Raw genomic sequence first — 16,140 nt, 5'->3', positions numbered from 1 at the left:
CTTAATAGCTTTTCTTCTTGTGAAGGTCCCGTGGTGATTTGACCGGGTAAGTGTAACAGGCTTTGGTTAAGTGGGATCATCCACGCACACATGTGTTGATTGGGTTACTTACAAAATAACTCAAGCTGTTTTAGGGGAAAAAATACTTGGAGCCTGAGTTCCCTTTTTGTCCATCCCATGAGAACTAGAAGTGGTTAATATATTGAGGTTAATGACACAGAAAACAAAAATAACATCTCCTTGGGGAAATATAACCTGACACAATTTAAAGAGGACTCTAAAGTAAAATGTAATCCTTGGGTCTATAAGGTGGCTCAGTGGATAAAGTGACTTGCCACCAAGCCTGATGACCTGAGTCTTGATCCCAGAGTCTACACAATAGGAGGGAACCAACTCCAGTAAGTTGTCATCTGACTTTCACATGTGCACTGTAGCATGCACACACACACACACACACACACACACACACACACACACACACACACATTTTTTTAAAATATAAAACTAAAACGCACACACACATACACACACATTTTTTTAAAATATAAAACTAAATTAAAATTTTAATTAATGAAACAGGAATGTTTTATTTTTGTCACATGTATCACATATATATTTTAAAAGAAATCTAGACTTCCTTTGTTTCAGTTTCTAGTTTTTCTTCAAAAGCACAAAGTCAGAGACTGGACATACTAATTGTTAACTTTTGTGCTTTGTTCTGTGTGTGTCACAAGTAACTAAAGTAGATGTTTTGAAGGATAATCTGTATGTGCCCACGTGGCTTTCAGCTATATACAGCTTGCCTTCATCTCAGACAGCACAGTCCTAGAGCACAGGTTACACCTCTCCAGCAGCTCTGTGTGCATCAGCAGTAGACATCGCTTAGGTGGCAAAGCCTGTAACATACTGTACCTTCCTCCCTGTTGGAAAGTAGGCAAAGTTTACTCTTCAGGGTTTGTTTTGGTTTTGGTTTGGTTTGTTTGGTTTGTTTTAACAGAACACTAAAAATAACATTTAACTTTTTGTAAATAAAAAACAAAGCTTCTGAAGCTGTTTTGCAAAGTATTGCTGCTGCTATAATGCTGATGCTAATTCAAACCTCAGAAAAAAATAGTGCTATGCCCTAGAGGTGTGGATAGCTTTCCTTGTTAGTACCCAAGCTCATCTAAGGCTTGTTTTATTTGCTTTTTTTTTTTTTTTTTACAGACCTAACTACCATAATGAATGCTGCATATTGAGAGAAACCACAAGAAGGTTAAATGTTTGATTGTCTAATTCTTGGATTTGGTATGAGCCAACACAGTCTTTGTTGTCATCGGCAGAACCCCAGTATGTGTGCCCATTACTCGCATTCCTCTCTGATCTGATGAAGAGAAAGAGACATTTGAACCTTTTTAAGGCTATTGAATTAATTTTATGTTATTTGGTTGCATGAAGTTGCCCTTAACCACTCAGAAATATCAAGATTTTTGCACAGACGTCTCCATGCCTAGGTTTCTTTGCCAAGGCAGTTCTGGTCATCAGCTGCCTGCCTCTACCCCACCATCATCAAATGCTCAGTTAAGTAGTAATTCCTATTTTTTAGATGACTACTCAACATAATACTTCAGGATGGGATTTTCTTTCTAACAGAACCCAAGAACCAACTCCTAGATACATACTGTTGGTGTATTGGAGATGAAATTAAAATCATCTTTGAGTTTTAAGGCCATGTGTAAAGTTTAACCATATTGTACAATACCTATTCTGTATTAGAAATAGCTAGCTGCGTATACTTCTCAAAACTCATGTTGCTGTGTACACAAACTGAGTTTATATGTGAACCTAGTGAGTCTTTTGTGTTATACCAAAATAAAGCAAGGATTTATTTTTTTCCCCAATGCTGATATGATTTGAGCTACTTACTCAAGATGGTCACTTTACACTTGGAAGCTGAAATCAGCAGGAGCACCATGGGAAACTAGACAAAGCATTGACTCTTGAATACAGACTTTTAAAATAAACTTTTCTTTTGGAACTAGAATTAGAATAGTTAACATCCATCTGCAAACCATTATTATGTGTACATTATTGTCGCTATTGTGATAATAGAGTCTTATTTATTTTTATGCCAGCTTATACTGTGAGAACACGTTAGTCAGTTTGGGTTTCATCAGCCCTGCTATGCTTGTCCTTGGAACATCTTTTGTGTATGTTTGAGGTTTGTAGCTGAAAAGTTTACTGTAAAAAAAAATCAAAAAAACAAAAAAAATGTATTGTTTTTACAGAATAAATTTACTGGAATGTGTACTGGGAGTAAGGTTGGAGGCGTAAACAACTGAGTTAGTGTTACTCCGCCTCATACGTGTAATGTGAAGTATTAATGTAATCCCTATATTAGAGCAAAGATTGACAGTAAGTTGACATTAGAATTAAGTACAGGTGAGGATTTTATCTTTTCTATCTTTTTCCTTTTTAAACATTCTGGATGGTAGGTCAATTGAAAACACTGGGAGGGGTGGGAGGGGTGGAGTAGGATCTGTCTGCACGTCTAAGGTAACACCACCTCAGTAGACCTGCGTTACACACAACTGTGTGTGCAGTCCGTTTTCTTTTGGTTTTCTGATTTTGTTGAAGGACTAATGAACACTAAGAGAAAACGAGAAGGCCTGAAAGCGCAGTGTCTCTGTGATGATCAGGTGATGCTGGGCCCTGAGGGTTAACCGCACCATCTCCCGAGCCCCGCAGCAGCGTTCACTGAGGAGGCTGCTGTGCTTCCGCCTTAGTTCTGTCACTTAGCAACCGATGGTTTCTCTGTTGTACTCACACAGGTCCAAGTTGGAAAGTTCATTAAGAGACAGGCTGCCACGTCAGGGTTTTTTTTTTCCCCTAAAAGGTACTTTTTAATTTTAAACATTTTATTTTAAAATTAATGAAATTAATCAAAAGACCTTTATTGATCACAGTAAGACATATGGAAAATGTAAATAACATTTTAAATTGGAACACATAGCAAACAGATTTAGTTTTGTTTTGTTGTTTTTTGTGTTTTATGTAGCCCTGGTTGTTTTGGAACTTGCTCTGTAGACCAGGCTGGCCTCAAACTCATAAATCTGCCTGTCTCTGCCTCCCAGATGCTGAGACTAAAGGTGTGCACCACCACTGCCCTGCACGGATTTCTTAAATAAAAAGTTCAAGATCTGTCATGAAAATGTATACATGAAATGCTTCAAATTTAATAAAGTTTATCCTCATAAAACACCAAAAATTTTATTGAAGATATACACAAAAACACAAGAGAAATATTGCCAGCCAGTCACCAGTAAAACAAGTGTTCATTAAGGCAGCTAATAAAGTTGATTTGTAGCATATTAGCTATTTAAATTCATAATAAAAGTTTTGACATCAGTAAATATATACTTTCCTTGTGAAGACACTTCAAACAACTTAAAATTATTGTGATGATCTGGCATTTATATTAAGGTTGTCAATGACTCATACATTTCATATGAAGAAGTTATTTCTCCAACCTGTAATTGCTATTTTGAATTATTTCCTATGCATAGTGAATATGGTTAGTCACTTCTGAATCGTTTCATTTTTATGCTTTTTGTAGGCACTAGAGTTGTAATTTTCACATATAATTTGTGCAAACAATGTTAAGATCGATGGTCACATACACAAACATATTTTGATACATTTCTTTAAACAAGTTATTGCTCACTTCAATTTCCCCTCAAAAATGAGAATATACCCATACAGTGCTATTGTTTTCACTCACACATACACTACAGAGCAAGAATGTGTATTCTCGGGAGTATTTATGTCTGGAAGGGAGTAGGGCATCAGTTCCATTAACAGGGTCAGAAAGAGCGGGAGATACGTTCACTCCACCTTTTCATCCGCCTTTGTTCTTAGGAAGAACTCGGGATTGTAGGTACAGCGATAGGCCAAGAGCTGAGGGAGCACTCCATATGCTATGTTTAATGCTAAAAAAAAGATTTTCGATTCTTCAGGGACTCTGTAGACATAGGCAGTTCTAGCATGAAGCGAAGCACCAATGTGAGAAAACTGGGCCTGTTTGCATCAAACAAACAAACAAACAAACAAGTAAGCATGAGATCGCTTCACTTGGGTTAGTGATGAATTCTGAGTGCCTCGTTCAGCCATGTGCCCTCAAGATCTATCGTAAAGGCAAAATACCTGTGAATAATCCAGCCTTAATATATAGTCTTTCCCTAAATTTAAGGTTGTTCTTGATTAACTAACTATTCAAAAAATACATCCTTTTTTAAAGTGTGGTTTTATCATCCCTGTTGTGTTTTTAACCTACACAGTGCCCACTATCACACTACTGACTCAATTCAACAACAAGATTTTTAAAAATAAAATCTCCCCTTTTTTCTAATTTGAATTCTAGCAATACTCACTACATAGACACTCCGCAGGGCCTCACAGATTGAGCTGGAATTACAAATGAAGTTGACTTTTAAATCTAAACTGTAGTCAGTATAATGAGCTACTTAAAGAGAAGCACTGAGGACCTCGGGGTGACTTCTCAGACTGAACCAGGAGCCAGCGCTCAGCCCCATCATCATGGAGGTTTGTTTATTCGTGTATTTGGCTTGTGCAACTTATTGGCACTGTGGTTGTTTGTAAGATACGCTTGTTAATAGCTTGGCTGTGGATAGCAAGATGATTATAAAATGACAAATACATATACAGGCAACCTTCCAAATCAGACTGAAATCTACTTAGATCGTGACTGGTCAGCATAATGGAAGTTCAGAACAGAACACCAAGGGCCTCCCTCTGTTTATATGTACATAAACTATTCAGACTGTGCCAGTTGAATTTTGCTTGGCTTGTTTGTTTTTCATAAGCACAGAGAAAAACTATTAGAAAAGAATACAGGCCGTAGCAGGATTAAAAACCAAGAGACTATTTTCTCAGAAAACTTACATATTATAAAATGCAAACCCAAGTCTGCATTTTTTATGTTTGGCTAAAATTCAAGACACACATGAATAAAGATTAAGGATTTAATGTAGTAAGTAGTAAATTATTGGTATACTATAATCAAGGTGAAAAGATAAAGGATACTGCAATCTAAAGTGACAAATAACAAGAATGAATCACTAGAGAATGTGTTTTTAATATATTTGTTACCTGACACTTCCTTCCATATGGAATTGATTGATTGTGCTAAGTGGTTAACAGGCAAAAGTGCTCCTTAGCACTTGACCTTGACAAGGAAAGGGCAAGCTTTTATAAGCAGCATGCTTAGTGATTTGTATTGATGGCAGATATTTTAATGGGCTACAATTTATAAATTACTGATATATTCTGGATACCTCTAATACATTTTTGCTACTATGGAGATAAGAATTAAATTCCTGTGTTGTGTTGACAAGGGCCAACAAGTGGATTTACCTGCATTGTGGTCCACAGGCACTGAGAGGGTTCTGCCCTCAGACACAGCGCCTTAGGACAGACAGCCGAAGGCCCAGCAAATGTTCCCTTCTTGGGCCTATACAAAGACTTTCAGACAAAAAAGGCATGTGGGAGGCTGCCTTGGGGAACTGCTGCTGCGGATAGTCTGGGAACTCTGAACAAAAACTTGGTTTCTGACACTTTCTCTCTAGGTCCTACTTTAAATAGCTGTTTTCTGAATATATAACAATTTTCTTCTGGACTAGAGGCCAGTTTTGAACCCTGGTTTTGTCATATTTATGAGTTTAGTGATTCTACACTTAAAGATTATTGTACGCATCATAAAACAGCCAGAAAAATGTCATTCATAGTTTTCAAGAATAAGTAACATGAGCAGTTGTGTGTCCTTGTGTAGGCAAGCCTGCCTGAAAGGTCAGTGATTCTGTGGGCCCTTTCCTGCACTAAACAGTGCAGTTAATACCTCATTTTCATGAACAGTAAGCTCATGGCACCACTTAAAGATGATTTGTGTCCTTAGATTAGATTGTACGCCCACTGGGCAGATACTGTGTCTGATGTTTTTGTGTGGCACTTAGCACATTGGTAGAGTTCAATAAAGGTTCAACAACAATGGTCTTGTGACTGTCAGAACGCAAAAAGGAACTTTAAAGCGTTTTTTAAAAAACCTATAGTAGTAGGCGATTCTACTCAGAATTATTAATAAGGGGTAAAGACTATAACACTCTTTACCAAAAGCTGTGTGCCTGTGAGAAAAGAACCCTGAAGCCCTTGTCTGAGTGGGACCCCAACTGTAGCTTCCTCTGATGTTAAGTGTTCAGGGTTCAGAAGTTTCAGGAAAAGCTACCTCACCTGAAGAGGGTTCCTCTCCCAGACATACTGGTAAGGGGTACCCAGCACACTTGCTTTCCACCAAGGCCTGTGCGGCTCTGCCTGGGAACCCTGCTGGAGTTGAGTAACGACTGAACACAGTGCTGCTGAATTCGCATCTTGATTATGGTAACTGCAAAACTCAGTGATATGGCTGACACCCTACTCATTTCCCTTTGAATTTAACTCTTAAGTTTTCTACTTTGCAGCACAAAGAGATACTCTTCTGTTGCCAGATTGTTTAGAATGTAAAATTAGGGCCAGGTGCGGCCTTTAATCGCAGCACTTGGGAGGCAGAGGCAGGAAGATCTCTGAGTTCGAGGATAGCCTGGTCTACAGAGCAAGTCCAGGACAGCCAAGGCTACACAGAGAAACCCTGTCTCAAAAAACAAACAAACAAAAGAATTTTAAAATAAGGTAGTGAAAGTGAGCAAAAAGACAAACTGTAATAGCTCCCTTTCCTGTAGGTATAGAGAAAACCAGGAAAGAATGACATCATAACCCTCCTCCCTAATCACCATCCTGTAGGTGTTGAGACAAAGCCCTATTTTGGGCCCCATGTAATACAAGTAGATAATCCTCATTGTAGAGGCTGATAATAGTGACCCTAGAGCCACACGGCTAGATTGGACTATAGCTCCACCCCAGGCTAAGTAATGGGGTCCAACTCTGGTGGGGGAGGGGCAGACACAAAATTCAGTTAAGAATCTGTTAGTGATCTGGCTCCTGGCAACCTGAGCTCCTTATATTTTAGGTCCCCCTTGTTGACCTTTTAACTCCTTCTCTACCAAAGGATTAGAAAGTAGAACCCAGGGCCTAACTTGAACACCAGAGGCGCCTGCTAATGTAAGAAAGCACCAGAAGCAGACGGGGGATTAGCAGCCTAGTTATCTGAGTGCTTCCTAAAACCTAAAGGTTTCTGTGAAGGAAAAATGTTTCAAGACTTAACTCCAGGAAAATCAGCTTTCAACTAGACTGTCCACAGATGTAGATCCCTTCATAGCCGGGAGTGGGAATGGGAAGGGATGTCACCTGACTCAGCCCCCCAGTGGGTGTGGGGTTACAGAATGTCCACTAGGAATCTGCCCCTGAGCTTTTGCCCAGGTTTTGTTGTTGTTGTTGTTTTTGTTGGGGACGGGGTGTTTTGTTAGGTCCTTACATGTAAGATACACTTGTTAAATTGTAGAAGAATTAATTTAAGAAGACAGTTTTTTCTCAATTCTTTTTGGGAATCTATACCAATAATTATAAACAGGAGTCACATAGCTTTTATATGTCAGGCGCTACTGTTAGCTCTTTAACACAGTACCCTATTTAATCCTCAGCAACTTGACAGAAGAAGAAAATTGGTCATTAGAAGAGGTAAAGTAACAGTAGTCGTTGAATTAGCTAGTAACAAGGGGCATGAATCGGCTCTTGCTGTTAAGCATATTAACTATATTAGCTTGGGTTTGGCTTTGTTTCATTTTCAATGGTTGTAATAATGTGCCATCAGCCATTGGCATTCAAGGAGGCTTGGTTCCAGGACCTTGGGACATCCTATATATGTCAAAATCCTCAAGTCTCTTGTATAAAACATATTTGTGCCATATGTACATCTTTCTACATGTGTCACATTAGATGACTTAATAGTTCCAAACAGTGTATATGCAGTGTAAGTAGTTGTACTGTGTCTTTTAGGAAATAAAAGTAGACTTTCGTTCAGTACTGATGGCCATCATAGGCCTTAACATACTTCTCGTAAGTCTGCACATGACTAAGAGTTGACTGTACTTGAGGTGATGGAAGTGAATTGATGCGGTCTGCCATACTTCTCATTAGGCTTACAAGCCCTATAGCAAGCACTGTATATGCAGAGAGGTCTTATTATAAGCCCCCCAATTGCACTTGGCCTAAAATATAGCCTGACTTTAATTTTAAAATGTTTCACTGAGCTGCTACTTTCTGAAGAGAGCAGATATGAGAGGTTCCTAACAGTCTGAAATCAAGGACCAAATAACCACCCAGCGTATCTTCCAATGAACTAAATAAGAAAATTTGAAGATTTTTTTTCTTATTAAACTGCATCATCTTAGGAGTTTACTACATCATTCAATAGTGTGTTTTACATTAGTAAGAGGTGTTTGGGTGTTTGTTATGCCAGCACTTGGGAGCTGGAGCAGAAAGGTCACAACACCAGCCTGATCAAACAAAAACGTTTGACAATGTCAGTAGGACCATAAATGTGGAAGGCTCCTAAATTGAACAACAGTTTTAGAAAGTAAGGGATGCTGGTCAAGGTTACAGATACCCTTTCTGCCACGAGTGTGCCCTCTTGAGGGGCCATCTCCTAAGCATGTGTTTGCCAAGTGCAGAACAAGGCACACCCTGATTATGTGCATTGCTTTGTTGTGGCTTCGTTTCTTTTACTTAAGCTGTACACTGAATAAGTAGATATTAAAACCCAAATAAGAGCTAGGATGATGTTGAATGTGTAATCTTTGGACCGTGCCACTTAGGCTGTCATTTATAGGGCCTGGCCCTCATGTCCTGGAACTTGTCAAACTGAACTATGATGGGTAAGATTGCTGCAAGGCTTAAAAGTCTGGCTTAGCTACCTCTGCCAGTCCTACGGTCCATGCCGCCCTTCCCAGAGTCACAGGTGCCCACTTGGAAAGAGTCTCGTCCGTAGAACTGCTTTGGTCTTAACTACTGGAGGCTCTAAAGAGGTTTGCCTCTAGGCTAGACCTTCCTGAGCCTTCAGACTTGGCCATATGAGTCTTCCACATAACTGGGCATTTGTTTAGGTTCTCCTGACCAGCTCTCTACTTGTCCTCTAAGACTGACCAGGCCCCATCCCTGTCCTTTCCTACCCTTCTAGCTGAGGACGCTTAGAATCCTGTCTCAGGGTGGTGGCAGTGGGCAAGCCAGCCCACGTGGCATGCAGAGACTGTCCAACTGAATCAAGGCCTAGGTAGCTGTTAGATTGGCTGGGGAGAGTGAGGTAATTGTGCCACCCTGGTCTTGGAGAATAGAAGGGGAAAAGGGGAATCAAGCCAAGGAAACCAAAGCTGAGGCTAATTGTGTCCTGAACTGCCCGCTTCCATACCTAAACGTTCCTCCTGTTGTTCCCTGGAGCAGTTGAACCTAATAAAGTCCCATTCAGCCCTTAAATATTGGCTGCAGGCAGCACTGCCTCCTACCGCTGTGCTTGCCCCGCAATGGTTCATTCAGCTCCTCCATGCTGTACACAAGGCTTACTTTGTGCTACTGGGCTCTGCCTCAGCTGACGATTCGCAGGGACAGGATGCTGTGGATATGGGTTTTAGGGCCAGGCAGAGTATTTAGTCATTTGGTGGTAATGTGCCTGTCTTTGAAGGAGCATTTATTTAAGTAGAAAACACAAAAGATCCATTTATCATACCATTGCCTCAGAAACAACATATCACATTTGACAGCCTCCCCTGCAGCTAAATTGCAAGATCTGGCCCATGAAAACTCCCATGGGATCTTTCCATAAGCAACAAACACACTCACTGCATTAAGCCACTGAAAGTAGTGTATAGCCTACCTTCACATGAGGTAAGTACAACAAAGCAGCAGGTTAGGAAGCGGGAGCTCAGACAAGTGTAGTGGCAATAGGCTCACTCTGGAAACAACTGACCTAGCTGTGAGCATGAGCCCATGTAGTAGGTGAGGGGAAAGGGAGATTAATGAGTTATTCCAGGGGATGGAGAGATGGCTCAGTGGTTAAGAGCACTGGCTATTTTTTAGAGGACTGGAATTCAATTCCCAGCACACACATGGTGGCTCACAACCAACTGTAACTCCACAGGCACCAGATACACAAATGGTGCATAGATGCAGAAGACTCAAGGGCTTTGGCTTGAGTTGGCCAATGCAAGCTATTTACAAAGACAATGGGCAACAGGAGAATGGGGCGTATTTTAGTATCTAAATTTGGCATGCTACCTGGGTATGGTGAGAGACAGGAGAATATTGAGTTCAAGGCTAGCCTGGGCTACAAAGCAAGACTCTGTATCAAACAGCAAAGTATGTTTTCTCTCATAGACTGTACATGCTCCCATCATAACGGTGCTGTTTTTACTTTACTTCGGAAGTTTCTCAAAATGCCTCAAAAAAATCTGATGTGCTAGTGAGACATCCAGGTGAGATGATTAAGTTGGGAATTTATAAGTCAGCAGTCAGAGCTGAAAAGACTGGTCACCAGCTTACAGTTGATATTAAAAAGATTGAGAGATAAAAGCCCAAGCCAAGGCTTTGAGATCAGGTATTCAGAGGCTGGCCAAGGAGAGCAAAGTAACTAAGCATTTCTTCAAGAATCATTTCTTCTGTAAGCTCTATTTTTCTATGATTATTCTAATTAAGTGCCTCCGGAATGATTTAACCCTCTAACCCTATAAGTATTGTTTTTCAACCCTAGGATTCTAGGGTCTTTCTGCCATCATGGTTACTGTACCATGAGTGTGTAATTAACTGTGCTTTGCTTCTGGTGGACTGCACTCTCATTTCCAGGTCAATGTTGCTTTCATTAAACACCCTGCTGTCAGGCAGGGACTTGGCAAGGTGCCAGGGTGAGGGGGTGATGGACAGGCATAGTTTCCAGAAACAGAATTTACACTAAGCAAGCCAGCCTTCCTGGTTCTGTTGAGCATTGTGTAGCAGAGCTCTGGACTCTTTATTTAGATAAACTTGACAGCTCAAGCCTTATAGCTCTCTTTTCCTTTTTTGTGGGACAGCCTTGGCTGTCCTGGACTGGCTTGGTAAACTAGGCTGCTCTTGAACTTACAGTGATCCACCTGCCTCTGCCTCCCGAGTGCTGGGAATAAAGGTGTGCGCTACCTTGCCCGGCTCTCAACTCTTATCAGTAGCCTCATGTTCACAGTTTGGTAAACAATTCTGTAACATAACAGTGCCACTTGCCTCTAGTGACCCCAGGAATACCTTAATTTCACCAGATAACTACATCTATGACATGGTATCATTAAAGTGTGTGTGTGTGTGTGTGTGCGCGCGCACGCAGCAGAAATGTCTTCCAACAAACTAAAAAACTATTTTCTACTCAAACACCAAGTAGAGACCGGTTTCATAGATCCAATAACAGGGAGGGCACTAATGAGCCTTTTCCAAAGGGAATATTCTTAACTTGGTACCTGAGCCAGACCTCCAGCATGGACCAGCGTTATATCAGGCATCCATGAGCATCCAGGGACCACTAATCCATAAAGTGCAATCACAAAGTAAGGGACAGAATAGAACATGTATGCCAGCATCTGTGTAAGAGAAATTAAAAAATGAATTTAAAAAACAACAGGTTGACCTTAACAAAAAGCAAAAACATGAAATATTTTCAAAGATAAAATGCTAATCCCTATTCCCATGTAGACATCTTGCTTTCCCATTTAAAATAAGAGAATTAACGTTAGAAAAATCTTAGGCTTTGTAACTACTTGACCTGAATTTTAGGATAAGCAGCAGGGTCCTTTAGGTACGGCTCTTGAAACTGTGTGTAGAGTCGGCAGAGCTCAGCTGGGCAATCCAAAGCAATCTAAGGACAAAATGAGTTCATTATAAATAGTCCTGCCTGGTTCTTCAGTTTGCTGATAAGGCTGTGTGCCAGCTTCAATCATAAGCTGCCTCAGTTCGCGGCATAAGCTACGTGTCTTTGCAGACTTGTCGGTAACAGGACAGCTAGAAATAATCAGACTTCTCTGAAGGACTGAGCCCAGGTTAACAGTGGGGCAGTTCGTGAGACTCTGGTAATCGGAGCTGCAGCACCTAGGTCTGGTGAGCCGAAGCACGGCTGTTGTTGTAGATGGCCAGCTCCACTGTTCTTGGGAGGAGGCAGCTCATCTCTACAGGAAGAAAAAGGACATGTCTGTACCAAATTAATCTTACTGTGCTTTGCAGGATTCAAAAGAATCATCTGCCTCTCTCCAGTGCCTCAGAGAGCATAAGGCCTTTGGAGGCAGTAAGAGATTTGAAAGCAGGGTCCTCCTGTGAAGCCCCTTCTGTCCACTTTGAGAAAGAGCAAGAGCAGATTTAGTCCCAGCAGCGAACACTCTGGGCCACAGAGGAGACTTCGGCACATCACCGAGACACTTCTCCCTGAGGCACCTTTCCTCATATGCTTGGCCATAAACAAAATTTTCCACTTAGATGACAATGTAGATTACAGGCCAGCAGTAGACTTGGACCTTTGCCCAACTTCTCATCTGTAAAAGCCCCACCCTGCACAGTGCACACATCTTTCTCGGGGGCCAGAGAGAAGGACGTGGAAGGATACAGTTGGATCTCGTGTGGAGGATGATTAAACTGAGCAATTAGAGCAAGGCAACCAAAGGGCAGGTTCCATAGCTTCTTCTCAGCTTGTACGCCAGTGAGTTTAGAATGGTGGGCAATTGTTGAAGGTGAATATGATTAGCAATTCTGAGATACTAAAATATTTCTTCTAAGATTAATTAAAAAGCTGGGCCACTGTGAAGGACAAATCAAGACAGTAACAATTGTTTATTGAGCACTTCCAAGGTACAAAAATGATCAAGGTCAAAGAGGAAAAAAAACAAAAATCCCATGAGGCCTTCATGTTATTAGATCAAACCCTATGCCTAATCCAGCATTCACCTTAGGAGTGAGACATTCACGTGAGCCTGCACAGGTAAGGACTGTTGCTCAGGGACCTCTTCCTGCTCCCATCACCCCTACTCTTGAGAGCGCATGGATGTTCTGGGCCACAGCTGTATTAAGGTCTTAGGGGAGCACCCTGACCAAACAGGGTTGCCTTTAAATCAGGAAAGAAAAGAAGAACGGGGAAGGCCGGGCCTGATGGCACACCCTTTAATCCCAGCACTCGGGAGGCAGAGGCAGGCAAATTGCCATGAGTTCGAGGCCAGTCTGGTCTACAAAGCAACTCCAGGACAGCCAAGGCTACACAGAAAAACCCTGTCTCGGAAAAAAAGAAAAGAAAAGAAAAAGAAAGAAAGAAAAGCAGGAAACAAATGAGATTCTAAAGGCTAATGTGTTAGATGTCTAAAATAAGGAAAGGGAGATACTTCTAGACAGAGCTTCATCTGAAGACCCAAAGGAGAGGGAGTGAGATAGCCCAGGATGAGCCGTCCCTCATCAGTGTGGTCTGAGGGCAAGAAAGCAGCGGGACTCTAGTCCAGAGCTCCAGGCTGTGGCAGGAGGAATTTGTCAGTTTGATTTTACACACACACACACACACACACACACACACAGAGAGAGAGAGAGAGGGAGGGAGGGAGGGAGGGATGGATGTGGGTTTTCCCCTTGTTTTTCTTGTTATTTTGATGATATGCTTACCAAGCCTCTGAACAGGCAAAATCCAGTTGCCAGGAGAAGACACACAACCAGTATTAAGTCAGATGGTCTCCTCAGCAGGGCCTTCGCTTGGGCTTCTTGAAGAACCTGAAAGAGAGTTTGTTGCTAGAGAAGAAACTTGTCCCAAAGCCAAGGACAAGTTGGAAACACTAAATGCCACGATACGAACAGTGAGTCTGGAAGATGCACAGCTCACATCCTAGACCGCTGGCCACTCAGCCTGATGAGTGTCCCCCTCCAGTGTTCCCTCCTCTGTGAAACAGAGGTGCTGAGCCAGGTGACCGGAGGTCCTTCCAGATCTGGTCCGTATTTTTTTTTCTTGAAATTACATTGTTAGCTACATTCATTTGAAAAGTGAAATTTTAGATAATAAACCTTAAACTGCCACACTGCTCTTAATAGTTGACACACATTCCCAGTCATACAGGGTTTTGGTTGGTTGGTTGGGTAGTTGGTTGGTCAGCTGGTTGGTCTGTTGGTTGATTGGGGTTTTTTTTGAGACAGGCTCTCAACTATGTGGCTGAGATAGACTCCGTGTGTAGCTCAGGTTGCCCTCAAATTCATGATCATCCCGCCTCCACCTCCCAAGCGCTAGGATAAGATTTCATGTATTCCACCATGCTGACTCATATGTTTCTCTACATTTATATATGTGTGTATACATATATATATACACATGTGTACATATGCTCACACTAACCTTTTTTTGCAAAAATAGAATTTAGAATATAAACAGTTTGCATTCTTCACTGAATTAACTGCCTGTGAACACATCCCAACATGACTAAAAATTGAGAATACCATAAGGAGACTATACTTGTCCTCCCATTGCAAGACATTGGGGCATTTCTTTACTGTAACACGTAGTGTGATGAAGAGCAGCCTGGACAGAGACCTCTGCAGCGACTCTGTCAGCACTGGCCCCTGACGTGACTAAACTGCTTTGCAGAGTGGTCCTGATGTCGATGGTTCTGTATCTTCTGAGTTCAGCGCCTCTCAGCACTGTGCAACAAAGCCCACCTCTGTGCTTTAGCACTGAAGCAGTAAAATGGCTCTGTGTGTCTTAGTTATGCGAATGCTGTCCACACCCTGGCCTGGAGCCAGGGCTGACTAGGGTTACTGTTTATCTTTTCTTTTTAACACCCACTCACTACTCAAAGAGATGTATGTGTGTAGCTGCTGTTGGCCTGAGTTTACACAGCAGTATCTAAATATTTATAAATCAACTATGTGTAAATTATAATGTACATAGAGCAAGAAGTAAACCATAGTGGTGGAGTGGTTCAGCACACAGGTAGCCATGAATTTAGCCCCAGTACTGCCCTAAAAAGGTATTTTAATGAATCCTACCTGTAAAAATAATTTTAGCCAGACATGATGGTGCATGCTTTTAATCCCAGCATTCAAGAGACAGAAACAGGTGGACCCCTATGATTTTGAGACCAGCCTGGTCTACATAGACAGCTTGAAGCCAGGTATATGGTGAGACCCTGCCTCAAAAACAAATAAATTAAATACATAATAAATTTAAAAATAAAAATAGTTTTGTAAGGTGAGTAATTATGTTCTAACTAGTAGTTTGTTTTCACATATCAGATAGATTTAAAAGACCTTACTCAAGGATCTCATAGATAAACTGAAGAGAAAGAGAGAAAACCCTAGTTTATAAATGGAGACATAAGCAGGCTTGCAGAGCTAGGCTTACTCACCACCACCACCTCAGCCTGGAACGGAAGGGGAAGGGTCTTGGGCATGCTCCTGCAACCAGCATCCAGGCATGCATTCCCAGGGATCAGACCCTGTGGCCCTATGGATTACCTTGAACACTTCAGCAGTAAATGACATTATTGAAAGAAGTGTCAGGTACTCAGGCCATTAATGACGCAGGGAAACCACCTGTCACACTAACACAGAAGGGTGGCAAGAGCCAACGTGATCCCCAGAAAGGAAGTCCCCTGAAGTGTGGCCTGGACAGTTCAGGCAGAAGCAGATGATTAAAAAAAAAAGTTCCCAGTAAATGCCAAGCTATGGACACAGTCCCACAAAATGAATGCCCAAATGTCCCTCCCCTCACAGGAGATGCCCTGTTAAGAGTTACCAGCTGCCGGAGTACCAGCTGAGCTTACACACCAGCACCTCAATATTCACACTGGCTATATCTAAATGTAATCAAATCACCTTTGAGGGATAATTGTAGTTTTCTGATGGCTGATTATAGATTCTGAAGGCAGCCCAGACCGGAAGACATGTATATGGTATGCTTAAGAAAAATGCGGGGCAAATTCGTGTTCCGTATTTTCCTAATTTAAAAGAGAGGAAAAGATAGTCAACGATGGGTTCATGCATATGTAAATACACTGATATTTAAGCTGCTTTCCTCCTCAAATCATAAAATTGCTATGAACCAGGCAATATTTGTATTACATAAGACAAAAAAAAAGTCAACTTAAAACCATTAGATGTCTGGTAACAGTGATGTGCTAGCTACAATATTAAAAA

The 16,140-nt window shown here is 41.4% G+C and overlaps 2 protein-coding genes across 5 annotated transcripts in view; one reads left to right on the top strand and one right to left on the bottom strand.

Moving 5' to 3' along the window:
• Positions 1–2,295, top strand: part of HDGFL3 (HDGF like 3) — a 54,757-nt gene extending 52,462 nt beyond the window's left edge. For both annotated transcript variants that reach the window (XM_084756298.1, XM_084756299.1), the window contains exon 6: positions 1,207–2,295. In XM_084756298.1, coding sequence (XP_084612424.1) covers positions 1,207–1,212 — 6 coding nt within the window. In that variant the 3' untranslated portion in view covers positions 1,213–2,295. The remainder of the gene's footprint in view (positions 1–1,206) is intronic.
• A 900-nt stretch (positions 2,296–3,195) lies between these two features.
• Positions 3,196–16,140, bottom strand: part of TM6SF1 (transmembrane 6 superfamily member 1) — a 35,294-nt gene continuing 22,349 nt past the window's right edge. For 2 of the 3 annotated variants that reach the window (XM_084756242.1, XM_084756243.1), the window contains exons 6-10: positions 15,820–15,941; positions 13,624–13,728; positions 11,756–11,848; positions 11,454–11,573; positions 3,196–4,056 (exon numbers count right to left, since the gene is read on the bottom strand). In XM_084756242.1, coding sequence (XP_084612368.1) covers positions 3,865–4,056; positions 11,454–11,573; positions 11,756–11,848; positions 13,624–13,728; positions 15,820–15,941 — 632 coding nt within the window. In that variant the 3' untranslated portion in view covers positions 3,196–3,864. Of the gene's footprint in view, positions 4,057–11,453; positions 11,574–11,755; positions 11,849–13,623; positions 13,729–15,819; positions 15,942–16,140 lie in introns of those variants that run through there. The other variant, XM_084756244.1, reaches the window with a different exon arrangement.

The sequence above is a fragment of the Acomys minous genome (assembly GCF_964271855.1).
Source record: "Acomys minous genome assembly, chromosome: 2".
Lineage (NCBI taxonomy): Eukaryota > Metazoa > Chordata > Mammalia > Rodentia > Muridae > Acomys > Acomys minous.
The sequence above is the reverse complement of the archived record's forward strand: the minus strand, read 5'-3'. Positions and strand labels throughout refer to the sequence as shown.